The sequence below is a fragment of the Haliaeetus albicilla genome, unplaced genomic scaffold (genome assembly GCF_947461875.1).
Source record: "Haliaeetus albicilla unplaced genomic scaffold, bHalAlb1.1 scaffold_183, whole genome shotgun sequence".
Taxonomy (NCBI): Eukaryota; Metazoa; Chordata; class Aves; order Accipitriformes; family Accipitridae; genus Haliaeetus; species Haliaeetus albicilla.
In genome coordinates this window covers 273-18,547 of record NW_027212468.1, presented here as the reverse complement: position 1 = coordinate 18,547, position 18,275 = coordinate 273, and the positions used below count along the sequence as shown (strand labels likewise).

General features: G+C 65.8%; 7 protein-coding genes across 7 annotated transcripts; 4 read left to right on the top strand and 3 right to left on the bottom strand.

Moving 5' to 3' along the window:
- The first annotated feature begins 255 nt into the window (after positions 1 to 255).
- Positions 256 to 2,179, top strand: LOC138684160 (scale keratin-like). The gene has a single exon (XM_069777873.1). The coding sequence runs from the start codon at positions 1,731 to 1,733 to the stop codon at positions 2,094 to 2,096; it is 366 nt and encodes a 121-aa protein (XP_069633974.1). The 5' UTR covers positions 256 to 1,730; the 3' UTR covers positions 2,097 to 2,179.
- A 2,148-nt stretch (positions 2,180 to 4,327) lies between these two features.
- LOC138684153 (scale keratin-like) lies at positions 4,328 to 4,997 on the bottom strand. The gene has a single exon (XM_069777865.1). The coding sequence runs from the start codon at positions 4,995 to 4,997 to the stop codon at positions 4,632 to 4,634; it is 366 nt and encodes a 121-aa protein (XP_069633966.1). The 3' UTR covers positions 4,328 to 4,631.
- A 366-nt stretch (positions 4,998 to 5,363) lies between these two features.
- On the top strand, positions 5,364 to 7,578 carry LOC138684154 (scale keratin-like). The gene has a single exon (XM_069777866.1). The coding sequence runs from the start codon at positions 6,839 to 6,841 to the stop codon at positions 7,202 to 7,204; it is 366 nt and encodes a 121-aa protein (XP_069633967.1). The 5' UTR covers positions 5,364 to 6,838; the 3' UTR covers positions 7,205 to 7,578.
- A 1,857-nt stretch (positions 7,579 to 9,435) lies between these two features.
- On the bottom strand, positions 9,436 to 10,120 carry LOC138684149 (scale keratin-like). The gene has a single exon (XM_069777859.1). It carries the CDS (start codon positions 10,103 to 10,105, stop codon positions 9,740 to 9,742), a length of 366 nt encoding a protein of 121 aa, XP_069633960.1. The 5' UTR covers positions 10,106 to 10,120; the 3' UTR covers positions 9,436 to 9,739.
- A 351-nt stretch (positions 10,121 to 10,471) lies between these two features.
- LOC138684150 (scale keratin-like) lies at positions 10,472 to 12,774 on the top strand. Its single transcript, XM_069777860.1, has one exon. It carries the CDS (start codon positions 11,947 to 11,949, stop codon positions 12,310 to 12,312), a length of 366 nt encoding a protein of 121 aa, XP_069633961.1. The 5' UTR covers positions 10,472 to 11,946; the 3' UTR covers positions 12,313 to 12,774.
- Positions 12,775 to 14,543: 1,769 nt separating this feature from the next.
- Positions 14,544 to 15,213, bottom strand: LOC138684148 (scale keratin-like). The gene has a single exon (XM_069777858.1). It carries the CDS (start codon positions 15,211 to 15,213, stop codon positions 14,848 to 14,850), a length of 366 nt encoding a protein of 121 aa, XP_069633959.1. The 3' UTR covers positions 14,544 to 14,847.
- A 1,841-nt stretch (positions 15,214 to 17,054) lies between these two features.
- Positions 17,055 to 17,882, top strand: LOC138684165 (scale keratin-like). The gene has a single exon (XM_069777878.1). It carries the CDS (start codon positions 17,055 to 17,057, stop codon positions 17,418 to 17,420), a length of 366 nt encoding a protein of 121 aa, XP_069633979.1. The 3' UTR covers positions 17,421 to 17,882.
- The last annotated feature ends 393 nt before the right edge of the window (positions 17,883 to 18,275 follow it).

Genomic DNA, 18,275 nt, shown 5'->3' with positions numbered 1-18,275 from the left:
CTGGAGGGGCCAGAGCCGCCACCTTGCCCGCACTGCCTGCCGCTTGCTCTTTGCCCAGCCAGCCCCCCTCAGCGCCCTGCTCTCCGCACCCCTTGCCTTGCCCTCTCTGCACGCAGAGGGCACGCAAGCCCTCCCCGAGAGCCTGTGCAAGGCCTGGCTCTGCGCGTCTGGGCCACGGGGCTCCTTCCTCCTCCCTCCGCCACTCAGCCCGCCCTGGCCCTCCAAGCCTGCTGCCAGCACGCCCATGGCCAGCGGTGCTCTCCTGGCCACGGAGTCCCCACGCCAGCCCCTGCCAGAGGAGGCAGAGAGCTGCAGGCACCCACCTACCCTGTTCCTGAGCAGAGCGAGGCAGGAGCGGCGGATGCCAGCGCTTGCCGAGGGCAGCGCTTTTATGCCGGGCTGGCGAGTGCGGGGAGGAGCTGGCCGCGCTGGGGGCACGTGGCCCGCAGCGGCCGAGCCCCTGCCTCCTCCCTGCGTGGCATGGGGCTGCTTTGCTGATGCTGTTTCCTCTCCAGCCCCAACCTGCTCTATCAGCCCCTGCAATTACCCCGCTTGGATGCTTGCCAGCTGCCACCTAATGGGCCGAATGAGCCCAGCTGTCTTTTCATTATCTCGGTGTGTAAGAGGGCATGCAGCGTGACAAAGGCTGACTGCGAGCGCCCTGCGTGCCATAGCACTTGCCCAAGGGCTTGGTCTCGGGGCGGCCCCTTGCTTTCTTTGCAGAGCCGCAGGGAAGACCAGGGTCCTGGTGCTGGCCAGGAAGGCGGCCTTGCAAAGGCCTCCCGCATGCCAGTGACCGCATGACGTGCGCCGTGTGGCTATTATCCGCAGAGGCGCGAGGTTACGAAATGCCAAATCAAAGGCACTCCTCTCGGGCACTGCCTGCTCAGCACGATGCATCACTCAGCAGCCCAAAGGAGCCGGTCTCCATCCACCTGAAGGTGTTAGCCATCGACCTCTGCAATTCTGGGGGAGAAAAACCCCTCGCGCTCTTCCCTGAGGTGCGTGGTGCAAGGAGCACAGACCCCACCTGGGCCCACATGGCACAGGCTCGTGCCAGCCCTCCCCCAGCCCCTCGCAAGTGTCCCGGGAGCCCCATTGCTGGGGGACGGTGCTGGGCCGGGGCTGCCCTTGGGGTGCTGGGGAGATGGGAACTCTGCCTGGTGGCATGACCGCAGCAGCCCCCGGCTGGCTCGGCCCCGCCGGCGCTCGCGGTGTCTCTCCTCCCAGCAGAGCCTGGCTGCGGGCACAGGGCAGACGTGTCTTCCCCGGGCAGAGCACGAGGCAGGCAGCGGGGAGCTGCGGAAGCACAGCCCTCTCCCGCTGCGCGCAGACCCCGGCAGGGAGATGCCTGCTATCATTTAGCCCTCGAACCAGAAAGGGGAGGAAAGCCTCGGAAGTGGCAGGTGCTGGCCTGGCGAGGGGATGCTGACTCAGGGAGGGGCAGGAGCTGGACAGCCCCATCATCACTGGCAGGAGGGAGTGCCGCCTCTGCAGACTGGCCCAGGTGGTGCTGAGCAATGGCGGGGCTGCTATAAAAGCTCTGCCTCTGCCAGGCTCCCCCAAGCGCTGCTCTGGCCACCTTTGCCTCTGGGAACAGGGTAAGTCTGTGAGCGTTTCTCCTCCCGGCCCCCTGCTCCGGCCCCGGCCCCTCCGCCTCGGGCGCTCGCCTCTGCTGCTCTCTTGCAACCTCTGCCTTCTTGCAGAGCACCGTCCGATCCTGCGCAAAGATGTCTTGCTACGACCTGTGCCCACCGAAAACCGGCGTCGCCGTCCCCCAGCCCATCGCCGAGAGCTGCAACGAGCTGTGCGCCCGGCAGTGCCCCGACTCGACGGCCTTCATCCAGCCGCCCCCCGTCGTCGTCACCTTCCCCGGCCCCATCCTCAGCTCCTTCCCCCAGCAAGCCGTGGTGGGCTCCTCCGGAGCACCCGCCTTTGGGGGCAACCTGGGGCTGGGAGGCCTCTACGGCGCCGGCGCCACCCTGGGCTCGGGGGGCCTCTGCACCTTTGGCAGACCCTACGCTTCTCCCGCCTGCAGCCCTTGTGCCTTGCCCCGCTACAGCAAGAAGCTGTGGGACACCTGTGGGCCCTGCTAGACCCAGCTCAGCCCCAGGCGCTGCCCCCAGCCCAAACGCCAACACCCCCACCCAAGCAGGGCTGAGCTGGCGGGCACGGGGCACTGAGGAGACCCGAGCATCGCCAGCCCCAGCCAACGCCTGGGCAGCCGGCAGTGCCACCCACCCTCAGCCCTTCCCTGCCCTCTTCTCCTGCCCTCTGCTCTCCTCCCCTCCCCTCCCCTCTCGTCCCAGCTGTCGGATGGGGCAGGAGGTGGACCCGAAAGGCCCTGCGAGGCTGATGGGCCAAGTCCTCGGGATCTGGGATGCCGCGCCAAGGGGGCATCTGGAGCGAGAAGCGATGCCCTGGGGAAGATCCCTCTGCTTCCCCCAACACGTGGCAACCGGCCTCTCTGGGTCCTGCCCACCGTCTCTCTGACAGTCTCTCCTGCTCCTCTGGGCACAATAAAGCTTTCCTGCATTCAAGTCATGTCTCCCTCCCTCCATGTCCCATGTTGGGAAGACCCCGGCAGCCGTGGGAGGGCAAGTAGTGGTCCTCGGATGCCTGGGCAAGGGGAGGGTGGGTGGTGTTGGGAGAGGGAGGATGCAGGCAGCAGGCAGAGGAGAGAGAGCCTTTTGGTGGGCCTTGCAGGAGCTGGGGAAAGGGCAGAAGGCAGGACAGGCGCTGGCAGTGCTCCCTTGCCCGGTCTTCTCAGCCCGGGAGCGGCGGCAGCAGCTCCGCCAGGTCCCGCTGCTCCGCAGAAGCAGGGCAGCATCTCCGGGCGTCTGCACAGAGGAGGCTGGAGGAGAGCCGGTGTTAAACCCCGTGCCTGGGAAATGGCCGTCGATTGCTGGAGAGCAGCTTGTCAGGAAAGGCCCTGGGGGTGCTGGTGGACGCCAAGCTGAGCATGAGCCGGCAACGTGCGTTGGGGCAGAGGCAGCCGGCGGTGTCCTGGGCTGCATGCGGAGGAGGTGGAGGGAGGGGATCCTTGGCCTCCACTCAGCACTGGCGAGGCCACCCCTGGGCTGCTGTGTCCAGTGCTGGGCTCCCCAGCACGGGAGAGATGTGGGGCTACAGGAGAGAGTCCAGCAAAGTGCCGCACACAGCTGCCGAAGGGACAGGGAGCACGTGTCCTCTGGGGAGAGCCTCAGAGAGATGGGACTGTTCCTCTTGGTGCTGAGGAGGCTCGGGGTGGGGTGGGGGGAGCGTCTCATCAATGTGCACCCCTGGCTGAAGGGAAGGCATCAGGAAGATGGAGCCAGGCTCTTTTCAGAGGTGTCCAGTGCCAGGACAAGAGACAATGGGCACCAGCTGAAAGACGGGAGGCTCCGCCTCAACATCCCAAAGCCCTTTTTCCACTGTGAGGGTGAACGAGCCCTGGCACAAGTTGGCCCGGGAGGTTGTGGAGTCTGCGTCCTTGGAGACGTGCAAAAGCCGTGTGGCCACGGCGCTGGGCAGCCGGCTCGGGGTGACCCTGCTTGAGGGGGCAGCATGACAAGATGCCCTGCAAAGGCTCCTGCCACAAGAGCCAGGCTGTGTTTTCTGTGATCTGGCGTCTGCGGCAGAGAACCGAGGAGCACGGCGTGTGTTGGTCTGTGCTGGGGATGGGGAAGTGGAAGGGGAAAGGGAAGGTGAAGGAGGAGAGGGAAGGGGAGAGTGGAGTGGAAGGGGAAGGGAAATAGGATGAGGAAGGGGAAGGGGGAGTAGAAAAAGAAGGGAAGAGGAAGGGAAAGGAGGAGGAGAAGAGGCACGGGAAGGGGAGGGAGAAGCGGTGGGGAAAGAGGAAAGGGAGGGAGAAGGGGAAGGAGAAGAAGAAGGGGGAGAAGCGAAAAGAAAGTAGCAAAAGGGTACAAAGAAGAGGAAAGGGCACTGGACGTTGTTAGGGAAGAGGAAGGGAATGGGAAGCCTCCCGTTTCCTTTTTCTCCCAGGGCCTCAAGCTGAGCCAAGGAGGCACAAAGGTCTGGAGCTGCGGCAGGAATTGCTCCTGGCTGGCTCCCATCCCCTGGGGCAGCCGTGCTCACGCGCAGGGAGGCTGGAGGCCTGCAAACACCCCAGGGCTGCATGTCGTGCAGGCAGGGGAGCCACCTGCGTTCAGGCAGGGCCCTTGGAGCTCAGCCGCGGGACCGTGTGTGGGGGGTCTCCCAAAAGGCAGCTCAGCCGGGCTCTGCTGGGGCTGAGCCTGCCCTGGCCCGGCTGGAGGGGGACACGTGCAGGGCGAGGGAGCCCTGCAGCCCACGCTAGGCCTTGAAAGGAAAGGCAGAGAGGCAGGTGTTGGATGCAGGCTTGCTTTATTGCAGTGCAGGAAAGCACCCACTGCAGAAAGACACACAAGGCAGAGGCAGGCAGGTTGTCACCCCGGGCTTCAAGAGAGGTGTTCCTTCAGGCTTCTCCCAGGCGGTGGCTGTTGTGGAGACAAGCAAGTGCCCTGTGGGACGATGGTGGAGTTGCACCATGCACCTGGGCATGGGCAGGAGCAAGGAGGAGAGGCAAGATGGAGAGAGGGGACGGAGGGGAGAAAGGAGAGGAGGTGTGAGGCTGAGGAGGCCCAGGGTCTCTGGGGGCTCTGGGGCTGGGTCTAGCAGGGCCCACAGGTGTCCCACAGCTTCTTGCTGTAGCGGGGCAAGGCACAAGGGCTGCAGGCGGGAGAAGCGTAGGGTCTGCCAAAGGTGCAGAGGCCCCCCGAGCCCAGGGTGGCGCCGGCGCCGTAGAGGCCTCCCAGCCCCAGGTTGCCCCCAAAGGCGGGTGCTCCGGAGGAGCCCACCACGGCTTGCTGGGGGAAGGAGCTGAGGATGGGGCCGGGGAAGGTGACGACGACGGGGGGCGGCTGGATGAAGGCCGTCGAGTCGGGGCACTGCCGGGCGCACAGCTCGTTGCAGCTCTCGGCGATGGGCTGGGGGACGGCGACGCCGGTTTTCGGTGGGCACAGGTCGTAGCAAGACATCTTTGTGCGAGAGAGCTGAGCCTGAAACACGCGGGACCCAAGGACAGGTGTCATGAGTGAGGAGGAGATCCCGTGGCCGAGCAGTGCCCTGTTCCCAGGGCTGCCCTGGAGCTGGAGGGGCCAGAGCCGCCACCTTGCCCGCACTGCCTGCCGCTTGCTCTTTGCCCAGCCAGCCCCCCTCAGCGCCCTGCTCTCCGCACCCCTTGCCTTGCCCTCTCTGCACGCAGAGGGCACGCAAGCCCTCCCCGAGAGCCTGTGCAAGGCCTGGCTCTGCGCGTCTGGGCCACGGGGCTCCTTCCTCCTCCCTCCGCCACTCAGCCCGCCCTGGCCCTCCAAGCCTGCTGCCAGCACGCCCATGGCCAGCGGTGCTCTCCTGGCCACGGAGTCCCCACGCCAGCCCCTGCCAGAGGAGGCAGAGAGCTGCAGGCACCCACCTACCCTGTTCCTGAGCAGAGCGAGGCAGGAGCGGCGGATGCCAGCGCTTGCCGAGGGCAGCGCTTTTATGCCGGGCTGGCGAGTGCGGGGAGGAGCTGGCCGCGCTGGGGGCACGTGGCCCGCAGCGGCCGAGCCCCTGCCTCCTCCCTGCGTGGCATGGGGCTGCTTTGCTGATGCTGTTTCCTCTCCAGCCCCAACCTGCTCTATCAGCCCCTGCAATTACCCCGCTTGGATGCTTGCCAGCTGCCACCTAATGGGCCGAATGAGCCCAGCTGTCTTTTCATTATCTCGGTGTGTAAGAGGGCATGCAGCGTGACAAAGGCTGACTGCGAGCGCCCTGCGTGCCATAGCACTTGCCCAAGGGCTTGGTCTCGGGGCGGCCCCTTGCTTTCTTTGCAGAGCCGCAGGGAAGACCAGGGTCCTGGTGCTGGCCAGGAAGGCGGCCTTGCAAAGGCCTCCCGCATGCCAGTGACCGCATGACGTGCGCCGTGTGGCTATTATCCGCAGAGGCGCGAGGTTACGAAATGCCAAATCAAAGGCACTCCTCTCGGGCACTGCCTGCTCAGCACGATGCATCACTCAGCAGCCCAAAGGAGCCGGTCTCCATCCACCTGAAGGTGTTAGCCATCGACCTCTGCAATTCTGGGGGAGAAAAACCCCTCGCGCTCTTCCCTGAGGTGCGTGGTGCAAGGAGCACAGACCCCACCTGGGCCCACATGGCACAGGCTCGTGCCAGCCCTCCCCCAGCCCCTCGCAAGTGTCCCGGGAGCCCCATTGCTGGGGGACGGTGCTGGGCCGGGGCTGCCCTTGGGGTGCTGGGGAGATGGGAACTCTGCCTGGTGGCATGACCGCAGCAGCCCCCGGCTGGCTCGGCCCCGCCGGCGCTCGCGGTGTCTCTCCTCCCAGCAGAGCCTGGCTGCGGGCACAGGGCAGACGTGTCTTCCCCGGGCAGAGCACGAGGCAGGCAGCGGGGAGCTGCGGAAGCACAGCCCTCTCCCGCTGCGCGCAGACCCCGGCAGGGAGATGCCTGCTATCATTTAGCCCTCGAACCAGAAAGGGGAGGAAAGCCTCGGAAGTGGCAGGTGCTGGCCTGGCGAGGGGATGCTGACTCAGGGAGGGGCAGGAGCTGGACAGCCCCATCATCACTGGCAGGAGGGAGTGCCGCCTCTGCAGACTGGCCCAGGTGGTGCTGAGCAATGGCGGGGCTGCTATAAAAGCTCTGCCTCTGCCAGGCTCCCCCAAGCGCTGCTCTGGCCACCTTTGCCTCTGGGAACAGGGTAAGTCTGTGAGCGTTTCTCCTCCCGGCCCCCTGCTCCGGCCCCGGCCCCTCCGCCTCGGGCGCTCGCCTCTGCTGCTCTCTTGCAACCTCTGCCTTCTTGCAGAGCACCGTCCGATCCTGCGCAAAGATGTCTTGCTACGACCTGTGCCCACCGAAAACCGGCGTCGCCGTCCCCCAGCCCATCGCCGAGAGCTGCAACGAGCTGTGCGCCCGGCAGTGCCCCGACTCGACGGCCTTCATCCAGCCGCCCCCCGTCGTCGTCACCTTCCCCGGCCCCATCCTCAGCTCCTTCCCCCAGCAAGCCGTGGTGGGCTCCTCCGGAGCACCCGCCTTTGGGGGCAACCTGGGGCTGGGAGGCCTCTACGGCGCCGGCGCCACCCTGGGCTCGGGGGGCCTCTGCACCTTTGGCAGACCCTACGCTTCTCCCGCCTGCAGCCCTTGTGCCTTGCCCCGCTACAGCAAGAAGCTGTGGGACACCTGTGGGCCCTGCTAGACCCAGCTCAGCCCCAGGCGCTGCCCCCAGCCCAAACGCCAACACCCCCACCCAAGCAGGGCTGAGCTGGCGGGCACGGGGCACTGAGGAGACCTGAGCATCGCCAGCCCCAGCCAACGCCTGGGCAGCCGGCAGTGCCACCCACCCTCAGCCCTTCCCTGCCCTCTTCTCCTGCCCTCTGCTCTCCTCCCCTCCCCTCCCCTCTCGTCCCAGCTGTCGGATGGGGCAGGAGGTGGACCCGAAAGGCCCTGCGAGGCTGATGGGCCAAGTCCTCGGGATCTGGGATGCCGCGCCAAGGGGGCATCTGGAGCGAGAAGCGATGCCCTGGGGAAGATCCCTCTGCTTCCCCCAACACGTGGCAACCGGCCTCTCTGGGTCCTGCCCACTGTCTCTCTGACAGTCTCTCCTGCTCCTCTGGGCACAATAAAGCTTTCCTGCATTCAAGTCATGTCTCCCTCCCTCCATGTCCCATGTTGGGAAGACCCCAGCAGCCGTGGGAGGGCAAGTAGTGGTCCTCGGATGCCTGGGCAAGGGGAGGGTGGGTGGTGTTGGGAGAGGGAGGATGCAGGCAGCAGGCAGAGGAGAGAGAGCCTTTTGGTGGGCCTTGCAGGAGCTGGGGAAAGGGCAGAAGGCAGGACAGGCGCTGGCAGTGCTCCCTTGCCCGGTCTTCTCAGCCCGGGAGCGGCGGCAGCAGCTCCGCCAGGTCCCGCTGCTCCGCAGAAGCAGGGCAGCATCTCCGGGCGTCTGCACAGAGGAGGCTGGAGGAGAGCCGGTGTTAAACCCCGTGCCTGGGAAATGGCCGTCGATTGCTGGAGAGCAGCTTGTCAGGAAAGGCCCTGGGGGTGCTGGTGGACGCCAAGCTGAGCATGAGCCGGCAACGTGCGTTGGGGCAGAGGCAGCCGGCGGTGTCCTGGGCTGCATGCGGAGGAGGTGGAGGGAGGGGATCCTTGGCCTCCACTCAGCACTGGCGAGGCCACCCCTGGGCTGCTGTGTCCAGTGCTGGGCTCCCCAGCACGGGAGAGATGTGGGGCTACAGGAGAGAGTCCAGCAAAGTGCCGCACACAGCTGCCGAAGGGACAGGGAGCACGTGTCCTCTGGGGAGAGCCTCAGAGAGATGGGACTGTTCCTCTTGGTGCTGAGGAGGCTCGGGGTGGGGTGGGGGGAGCGTCTCATCAATGTGCACCCCTGGCTGAAGGGAAGGCATCAGGAAGATGGAGCCAGGCTCTTTTCAGAGGTGTCCAGTGCCAGGACAAGAGACAATGGGCACCAGCTGAAAGACGGGAGGCTCCGCCTCAACATCCCAAAGCCCTTTTTCCACTGTGAGGGTGAACGAGCCCTGGCACAAGTTGGCCCGGGAGGTTGTGGAGTCTGCGTCCTTGGAGACGTGCAAAAGCCGTGTGGCCACGGCGCTGGGCAGCCGGCTCGGGGTGACCCTGCTTGAGGGGGCAGCATGACAAGATGCCCTGCAAAGGCTCCTGCCACAAGAGCCAGGCTGTGTTTTCTGTGATCTGGCGTCTGCGGCAGAGAACCGAGGAGCACGGCGTGTGTTGGTCTGTGCTGGGGATGGGGAAGTGGAAGGGGAAAGGGAAGGTGAAGGAGGAGAGGGAAGGGGAGAGTGGAGTGGAAGGGGAAGGGAAATAGGATGAGGAAGGGGAAGGGGGAGTAGAAAAAGAAGGGAAGAGGAAGGGAAAGGAGGAGGAGAAGAGGCACGGGAAGGGGAGGGAGAAGCGGTGGGGAAAGAGGAAAGGGAGGGAGAAGGGGAAGGAGAAGAAGAAGGGGGAGAAGCGAAAAGAAAGTAGCAAAAGGGTACAAAGAAGAGGAAAGGGCACTGGACGTTGTTAGGGAAGAGGAAGGGAATGGGAAGCCTCCCGTTTCCTTTTTCTCCCAGGGCCTCAAGCTGAGCCAAGGAGGCACAAAGGTCTGGAGCTGCGGCAGGAATTGCTCCTGGCTGGCTCCCATCCCCTGGGGCAGCCGTGCTCACGCGCAGGGAGGCTGGAGGCCTGCAAACACCCCAGGGCTGCATGTCGTGCAGGCAGGGGAGCCACCTGCGTTCAGGCAGGGCCCTTGGAGCTCAGCCGCGGGACCGTGTGTGGGGGGTCTCCCAAAAGGCAGCTCAGCCGGGCTCTGCTGGGGCTGAGCCTGCCCTGGCCCGGCTGGAGGGGGACACGTGCAGGGCGAGGGAGCCCTGCAGCCCACGCTAGGCCTTGAAAGGAAAGGCAGAGAGGCAGGTGTTGGATGCAGGCTTGCTTTATTGCAGTGCAGGAAAGCACCCACTGCAGAAAGACACACAAGGCAGAGGCAGGCAGGTTGTCACCCCGGGCTTCAAGAGAGGTGTTCCTTCAGGCTTCTCCCAGGCGGTGGCTGTTGTGGAGACAAGCAAGTGCCCTGTGGGACGATGGTGGAGTTGCACCATGCACCTGGGCATGGGCAGGAGCAAGGAGGAGAGGCAAGATGGAGAGAGGGGACGGAGGGGAGAAAGGAGAGGAGGTGTGAGGCTGAGGAGGCCCAGGGTCTCTGGGGGCTCTGGGGCTGGGTCTAGCAGGGCCCACAGGTGTCCCACAGCTTCTTGCTGTAGCGGGGCAAGGCACAAGGGCTGCAGGCGGGAGAAGCGTAGGGTCTGCCAAAGGTGCAGAGGCCCCCCGAGCCCAGGGTGGCGCCGGCGCCGTAGAGGCCTCCCAGCCCCAGGTTGCCCCCAAAGGCGGGTGCTCCGGAGGAGCCCACCACGGCTTGCTGGGGGAAGGAGCTGAGGATGGGGCCGGGGAAGGTGACGACGACGGGGGGCGGCTGGATGAAGGCCGTCGAGTCGGGGCACTGCCGGGCGCACAGCTCGTTGCAGCTCTCGGCGATGGGCTGGGGGACGGCGACGCCGGTTTTCGGTGGGCACAGGTCGTAGCAAGACATCTTTGTGCGAGAGAGCTGAGCCTGAAACACGCGGGACCCAAGGACAGGTGTCATGAGCGAGGAGGAGATCCCGTGGCCGAGCAGTGCCCTGTTCCCAGGGCTGCCCTGGAGCTGGAGGGGCCAGAGCCGCCACCTTGCCCGCACTGCCTGCCGCTTGCTCTTTGCCCAGCCAGCCCCCCTCAGCGCCCTGCTCTCCGCACCCCTTGCCTTGCCCTCTCTGCACGCAGAGGGCACGCAAGCCCTCCCCGAGAGCCTGTGCAAGGCCTGGCTCTGCGCGTCTGGGCCACGGGGCTCCTTCCTCCTCCCTCCGCCACTCAGCCCGCCCTGGCCCTCCAAGCCTGCTGCCAGCACGCCCATGGCCAGCGGTGCTCTCCTGGCCACGGAGTCCCCACGCCAGCCCCTGCCAGAGGAGGCAGAGAGCTGCAGGCACCCACCTACCCTGTTCCTGAGCAGAGCGAGGCAGGAGCGGCGGATGCCAGCGCTTGCCGAGGGCAGCGCTTTTATGCCGGGCTGGCGAGTGCGGGGAGGAGCTGGCCGCGCTGGGGGCACGTGGCCCGCAGCGGCCGAGCCCCTGCCTCCTCCCTGCGTGGCATGGGGCTGCTTTGCTGATGCTGTTTCCTCTCCAGCCCCAACCTGCTCTATCAGCCCCTGCAATTACCCCGCTTGGATGCTTGCCAGCTGCCACCTAATGGGCCGAATGAGCCCAGCTGTCTTTTCATTATCTCGGTGTGTAAGAGGGCATGCAGCGTGACAAAGGCTGACTGCGAGCGCCCTGCGTGCCATAGCACTTGCCCAAGGGCTTGGTCTCGGGGCGGCCCCTTGCTTTCTTTGCAGAGCCGCAGGGAAGACCAGGGTCCTGGTGCTGGCCAGGAAGGCGGCCTTGCAAAGGCCTCCCGCATGCCAGTGACCGCATGACGTGCGCCGTGTGGCTATTATCCGCAGAGGCGCGAGGTTACGAAATGCCAAATCAAAGGCACTCCTCTCGGGCACTGCCTGCTCAGCACGATGCATCACTCAGCAGCCCAAAGGAGCCGGTCTCCATCCACCTGAAGGTGTTAGCCATCGACCTCTGCAATTCTGGGGGAGAAAAACCCCTCGCGCTCTTCCCTGAGGTGCGTGGTGCAAGGAGCACAGACCCCACCTGGGCCCACATGGCACAGGCTCGTGCCAGCCCTCCCCCAGCCCCTCGCAAGTGTCCCGGGAGCCCCATTGCTGGGGGACGGTGCTGGGCCGGGGCTGCCCTTGGGGTGCTGGGGAGATGGGAACTCTGCCTGGTGGCATGACCGCAGCAGCCCCCGGCTGGCTCGGCCCCGCCGGCGCTCGCGGTGTCTCTCCTCCCAGCAGAGCCTGGCTGCGGGCACAGGGCAGACGTGTCTTCCCCGGGCAGAGCACGAGGCAGGCAGCGGGGAGCTGCGGAAGCACAGCCCTCTCCCGCTGCGCGCAGACCCCGGCAGGGAGATGCCTGCTATCATTTAGCCCTCGAACCAGAAAGGGGAGGAAAGCCTCGGAAGTGGCAGGTGCTGGCCTGGCGAGGGGATGCTGACTCAGGGAGGGGCAGGAGCTGGACAGCCCCATCATCACTGGCAGGAGGGAGTGCCGCCTCTGCAGACTGGCCCAGGTGGTGCTGAGCAATGGCGGGGCTGCTATAAAAGCTCTGCCTCTGCCAGGCTCCCCCAAGCGCTGCTCTGGCCACCTTTGCCTCTGGGAACAGGGTAAGTCTGTGAGCGTTTCTCCTCCCGGCCCCCTGCTCCGGCCCCGGCCCCTCCGCCTCGGGCGCTCGCCTCTGCTGCTCTCTTGCAACCTCTGCCTTCTTGCAGAGCACCGTCCGATCCTGCGCAAAGATGTCTTGCTACGACCTGTGCCCACCGAAAACCGGCGTCGCCGTCCCCCAGCCCATCGCCGAGAGCTGCAACGAGCTGTGCGCCCGGCAGTGCCCCGACTCGACGGCCTTCATCCAGCCGCCCCCCGTCGTCGTCACCTTCCCCGGCCCCATCCTCAGCTCCTTCCCCCAGCAAGCCGTGGTGGGCTCCTCCGGAGCACCCGCCTTTGGGGGCAACCTGGGGCTGGGAGGCCTCTACGGCGCCGGCGCCACCCTGGGCTCGGGGGGCCTCTGCACCTTTGGCAGACCCTACGCTTCTCCCGCCTGCAGCCCTTGTGCCTTGCCCCGCTACAGCAAGAAGCTGTGGGACACCTGTGGGCCCTGCTAGACCCAGCTCAGCCCCAGGCGCTGCCCCCAGCCCAAACGCCAACACCCCCACCCAAGCAGGGCTGAGCTGGCGGGCACGGGGCACTGAGGAGACCTGAGCATCGCCAGCCCCAGCCAACGCCTGGGCAGCCGGCAGTGCCACCCACCCTCAGCCCTTCCCTGCCCTCTTCTCCTGCCCTCTGCTCTCCTCCCCTCCCCTCCCCTCTCGTCCCAGCTGTCGGATGGGGCAGGAGGTGGACCCGAAAGGCCCTGCGAGGCTGATGGGCCAAGTCCTCGGGATCTGGGATGCCGCGCCAAGGGGGCATCTGGAGCGAGAAGCGATGCCCTGGGGAAGATCCCTCTGCTTCCCCCAACACGTGGCAACCGGCCTCTCTGGGTCCTGCCCACCGTCTCTCTGACAGTCTCTCCTGCTCCTCTGGGCACAATAAAGCTTTCCTGCATTCAAGTCATGTCTCCCTCCCTCCATGTCCCATGTTGGGAAGACCCCGGCAGCCGTGGGAGGGCAAGTAGTGGTCCTCGGATGCCTGGGCAAGGGGAGGGTGGGTGGTGTTGGGAGAGGGAGGATGCAGGCAGCAGGCAGAGGAGAGAGAGCCTTTTGGTGGGCCTTGCAGGAGCTGGGGAAAGGGCAGAAGGCAGGACAGGCGCTGGCAGTGCTCCCTTGCCCGGTCTTCTCAGCCCGGGAGCGGCGGCAGCAGCTCCGCCAGGTCCCGCTGCTCCGCAGAAGCAGGGCAGCATCTCCGGGCGTCTGCACAGAGGAGGCTGGAGGAGAGCCGGTGTTAAACCCCGTGCCTGGGAAATGGCCGTCGATTGCTGGAGAGCAGCTTGTCAGGAAAGGCCCTGGGGGTGCTGGTGGACGCCAAGCTGAGCATGAGCCGGCAACGTGCGTTGGGGCAGAGGCAGCCGGCGGTGTCCTGGGCTGCATGCGGAGGAGGTGGAGGGAGGGGATCCTTGGCCTCCACTCAGCACTGGCGAGGCCACCCCTGGGCTGCTGTGTCCAGTGCTGGGCTCCCCAGCACGGGAGAGATGTGGGGCTACAGGAGAGAGTCCAGCAAAGTGCCGCACACAGCTGCCGAAGGGACAGGGAGCACGTGTCCTCTGGGGAGAGCCTCAGAGAGATGGGACTGTTCCTCTTGGTGCTGAGGAGGCTCGGGGTGGGGTGGGGGGAGCGTCTCATCAATGTGCACCCCTGGCTGAAGGGAAGGCATCAGGAAGATGGAGCCAGGCTCTTTTCAGAGGTGTCCAGTGCCAGGACAAGAGACAATGGGCACCAGCTGAAAGACGGGAGGCTCCGCCTCAACATCCCAAAGCCCTTTTTCCACTGTGAGGGTGAACGAGCCCTGGCACAAGTTGGCCCGGGAGGTTGTGGAGTCTGCGTCCTTGGAGACGTGCAAAAGCCGTGTGGCCACGGCGCTGGGCAGCCGGCTCGGGGTGACCCTGCTTGAGGGGGCAGCATGACAAGATGCCCTGCAAAGGCTCCTGCCACAAGAGCCAGGCTGTGTTTTCTGTGATCTGGCGTCTGCGGCAGAGAACCGAGGAGCACGGCGTGTGTTGGTCTGTGCTGGGGATGGGGAAGTGGAAGGGGAAAGGGAAGGTGAAGGAGGAGAGGGAAGGGGAGAGTGGAGTGGAAGGGGAAGGGAAATAGGATGAGGAAGGGGAAGGGGGAGTAGAAAAAGAAGGGAAGAGGAAGGGAAAGGAGGAGGAGAAGAGGCACGGGAAGGGGAGGGAGAAGCGGTGGGGAAAGAGGAAAGGGAGGGAGAAGGGGAAGGAGAAGAAGAAGGGGGAGAAGCGAAAAGAAAGTAGCAAAAGGGTACAAAGAAGAGGAAAGGGCACTGGACGTTGTTAGGGAAGAGGAAGGGAATGGGAAGCCTCCCGTTTCCTTTTTCTCCCAGGGCCTCAAGCTGAGCCAAGGAGGCACAAAGGTCTGGAGCTGCGGCAGGAATTGCTCCTGGCTGGCTCCCATCCCCTGGGGCAGCCGTGCTCACGCGCAGGGAGGCTGGAGGCCTGCAAACACCCCAGGGCTGCATGTCGTGCAGGCAGGGGAGCCACCTGCGTTCAGGCAGGGCCCTTGGAGCTCAGCCGCGGGACCGTGTGTGGGGGGTCTCCCAAAAGGCAGCTCAGCCGGGCTCTGCTGGGGCTGAGCCTGCCCTGGCCCGGCTGGAGGGGGACACGTGCAGGGCGAGGGAGCCCTGCAGCCCACGCTAGGCCTTGAAAGGAAAGGCAGAGAGGCAGGTGTTGGATGCAGGCTTGCTTTATTGCAGTGCAGGAAAGCACCCACTGCAGAAAGACACACAAGGCAGAGGCAGGCAGGTTGTCACCCCGGGCTTCAAGAGAGGTGTTCCTTCAGGCTTCTCCCAGGCGGTGGCTGTTGTGGAGACAAGCAAGTGCCCTGTGGGACGATGGTGGAGTTGCACCATGCACCTGGGCATGGGCAGGAGCAAGGAGGAGAGGCAAGATGGAGAGAGGGGACGGAGGGGAGAAAGGAGAGGAGGTGTGAGGCTGAGGAGGCCCAGGGTCTCTGGGGGCTCTGGGGCTGGGTCTAGCAGGGCCCACAGGTGTCCCACAGCTTCTTGCTGTAGCGGGGCAAGGCACAAGGGCTGCAGGCGGGAGAAGCGTAGGGTCTGCCAAAGGTGCAGAGGCCCCCCGAGCCCAGGGTGGCGCCGGCGCCGTAGAGGCCTCCCAGCCCCAGGTTGCCCCCAAAGGCGGGTGCTCCGGAGGAGCCCACCACGGCTTGCTGGGGGAAGGAGCTGAGGATGGGGCCGGGGAAGGTGACGACGACGGGGGGCGGCTGGATGAAGGCCGTCGAGTCGGGGCACTGCCGGGCGCACAGCTCGTTGCAGCTCTCGGCGATGGGCTGGGGGACGGCGACGCCGGTTTTCGGTGGGCACAGGTCATAGCAAGACATCTTTGCGCAGGATCGGACGGTGCTCTGCAAGAAGGCAGAGGTTGCAAGAGAGCAGCAGAGGCGAGCGCCCGAGGCGGAGGGGCCGGGGCCGGAGCAGGGGGCCGGGAGGAGAAACGCTCACAGACTTACCCTGTTCCCAGAGGCAAAGGTGGCCAGAGCAGCGCTTGGGGGAGCCTGGCAGAGGCAGAGCTTTTATAGCAGCCCCGCCATTGCTCAGCACCACCTGGGCCAGTCTGCAGAGGCGGCACTCCCTCCTGCCAATGATGATGGGGCTGTCCAGCTCCTGCCCCTCCCTGAGTCAGCATCCCCTCGCCAGGCCAGCACCTGCCACTTCCGAGGCTTTCCTCCCCTTTCTGGTTCGAGGGCTAAATGATAGCAGGCATCTCCCTGCCGGGGTCTGCGCGCAGCGGGAGAGGGCTGTGCTTCCGCAGCTCCCCGCTGCCTGCCTCGTGCTCTGCCCGGGGAAGACACGTCTGCCCTGTGCCCGCAGCCAGGCTCTGCTGGGAGGAGAGACACCGCGAGCGCCGGCGGGGCCGAGCCAGCCGGGGGCTGCTGCGGTCATGCCACCAGGCAGAGTTCCCATCTCCCCAGCACCCCAAGGGCAGCCCCGGCCCAGCACCGTCCCCCAGCAATGGGGCTCCCGGGACACTTGCGAGGGGCTGGGGGAGGGCTGGCACGAGCCTGTGCCATGTGGGCCCAGGTGGGGTCTGTGCTCCTTGCACCACGCACCTCAGGGAAGAGCGCGAGGGGTTTTTCTCCCCCAGAATTGCAGAGGTCGATGGCTAACACCTTCAGGTGGATGGAGACCGGCTCCTTTGGGCTGCTGAGTGATGCATCGTGCTGAGCAGGCAGTGCCCGAGAAGAGTGCCTTTGATTTGGCATTTCGTAACCTCGCGCCTCTGCGGATAATAGCCACACGGCGCACGTCATGCGGTCACTGGCATGCGGGAGGCCTTTGCAAGGCCGCCTTCCTGGCCAGCACCAGGACCCTGGTCTTCCCTGCGGCTCTGCAAAGAAAGCAAGGGGCCGCCCCGAGACCAAGCCCTTGGGCAAGTGCTATGGCACGCAGGGCGCTCGCAGTCAGCCTTTGTCACGCTGCATGCCCTCTTACACACCGAGATAATGAAAAGACAGCTGGGCTCATTCGGCCCATTAGGTGGCAGCTGGCAAGCATCCAAGCGGGGTAATTGCAGGGGCTGATAGAGCAGGTTGGGGCTGGAGAGGAAACAGCATCAGCAAAGCAGCCCCATGCCACGCAGGGAGGAGGCAGGGGCTCGGCCGCTGCGGGCCACGTGCCCCCAGCGCGGCCAGCTCCTCCCCGCACTCGCCAGCCCGGCATAAAAGCGCTGCCCTCGGCAAGCGCTGGCATCCGCCGCTCCTGCCTCGCTCTGCTCAGGAACAGGGTAGGTGGGTGCCTGCAGCTCTCTGCCTCCTCTGGCAGGGGCTGGCGTGGGGACTCCGTGGCCAGGAGAGCACCGCTGGCCATGGGCGTGCTGGCAGCAGGCTTGGAGGGCCAGGGCGGGCTGAGTGGCGGAGGGAGGAGGAAGGAGCCCCGTGGCCCAGACGCGCAGAGCCAGGCCTTGCACAGGCTCTCGGGGAGGGCTTGCGTGCCCTCTGTGTGCAGAGAGGGCAAGGCAAGGGGTGCGGAGAGCAGGGCGCTGAGGGGGGCTGGCTGGGCAAAGAGCAAGCGGCAGGCAGTACGGGCAAGGTGGCGGCTCTGGCCCCTCCAGCTCCAGGGCAGCCCTGGGAACAGGGCACTGCTCGGCCACGGGATCTCCTCCTCGCTCATGACACCTGTCCTTGGGTCCCGCGTGTTTCAGGCTCAGCTCTCTCGCACAAAGATGTCTTGCTACGACCTGTGCCCACCGAAAACCGGCGTCGCCGTCCCCCAGCCCATCGCCGAGAGCTGCAACGAGCTGTGCGCCCGGCAGTGCCCCGACTCGACGGCCTTCATCCAGCCGCCCCCCGTCGTCGTCACCTTCCCCGGCCCCATCCTCAGCTCCTTCCCCCAGCAAGCCGTGGTGGGCTCCTCCGGAGCACCCGCCTTTGGGGGCAACCTGGGGCTGGGAGGCCTCTACGGCGCCGGCGCCACCCTGGGCTCGGGGGGCCTCTGCACCTTTGGCAGACCCTACGCTTCTCCCGCCTGCAGCCCTTGTGCCTTGCCCCGCTACAGCAAGAAGCTGTGGGACACCTGTGGGCCCTGCTAGACCCAGCTCAGCCCCAGGCGCTGCCCCCAGCCCAAACGCCAACACCCCCACCCAAGCAGGGCTGAGCTGGCGGGCACGGGGCACTGAGGAGACCTGAGCATCGCCAGCCCCAGCCAACGCCTGGGCAGCCGGCAGTGCCACCCACCCTCAGCCCTTCCCTGCCCTCTTCTCCTGCCCTCTGCTCTCCTCCCCTCCCCTCCCCTCTCGTCCCAGCTGTCGGATGGGGCAGGAGGTGGACCCGAAAGGCCCTGCGAGGCTGATGGGCCAAGTCCTCGGGATCTGGGATGCCGCGCCAAGGGGGCATCTGGAGCGAGAAGCGATGCCCTGGGGAAGATCCCTCTGCTTCCCCCAACACGTGGCAACCGGCCTCTCTGGGTCCTGCCCACCGTCTCTCTGACAGTCTCTCCTGCTCCTCTGGGCACAATAAAGCTTTCCTGCATTCAAGTCATGTCTCCCTCCCTCCATGTCCCATGTTGGGAAGACCCCGGCAGCCGTGGGAGGGCAAGTAGTGGTCCTCGGATGCCTGGGCAAGGGGAGGGTGGGTGGTGTTGGGAGAGGGAGGATGCAGGCAGCAGGCAGAGGAGAGAGAGCCTTTTGGTGGGCCTTGCAGGAGCTGGGGAAAGGGCAGAAGGCAGGACAGGCGCTGGCAGTGCTCCCTTGCCCGGTCTTCTCAGCCCGGGAGCGGCAGCAGCTCCACCAGGTCCCGCTGCTCTTTTGCTTCTGGGAAATACCTTGAATTGGGTAACCCTGTCTGTTACCTGTATGACTCCAGGGCCTCCCTTGGCTATGGGATTTCAGCCTTTGTCATGTTTAGCAGCGGGAACTGCACCCCATACTCCTCACGCCAGTACAGCC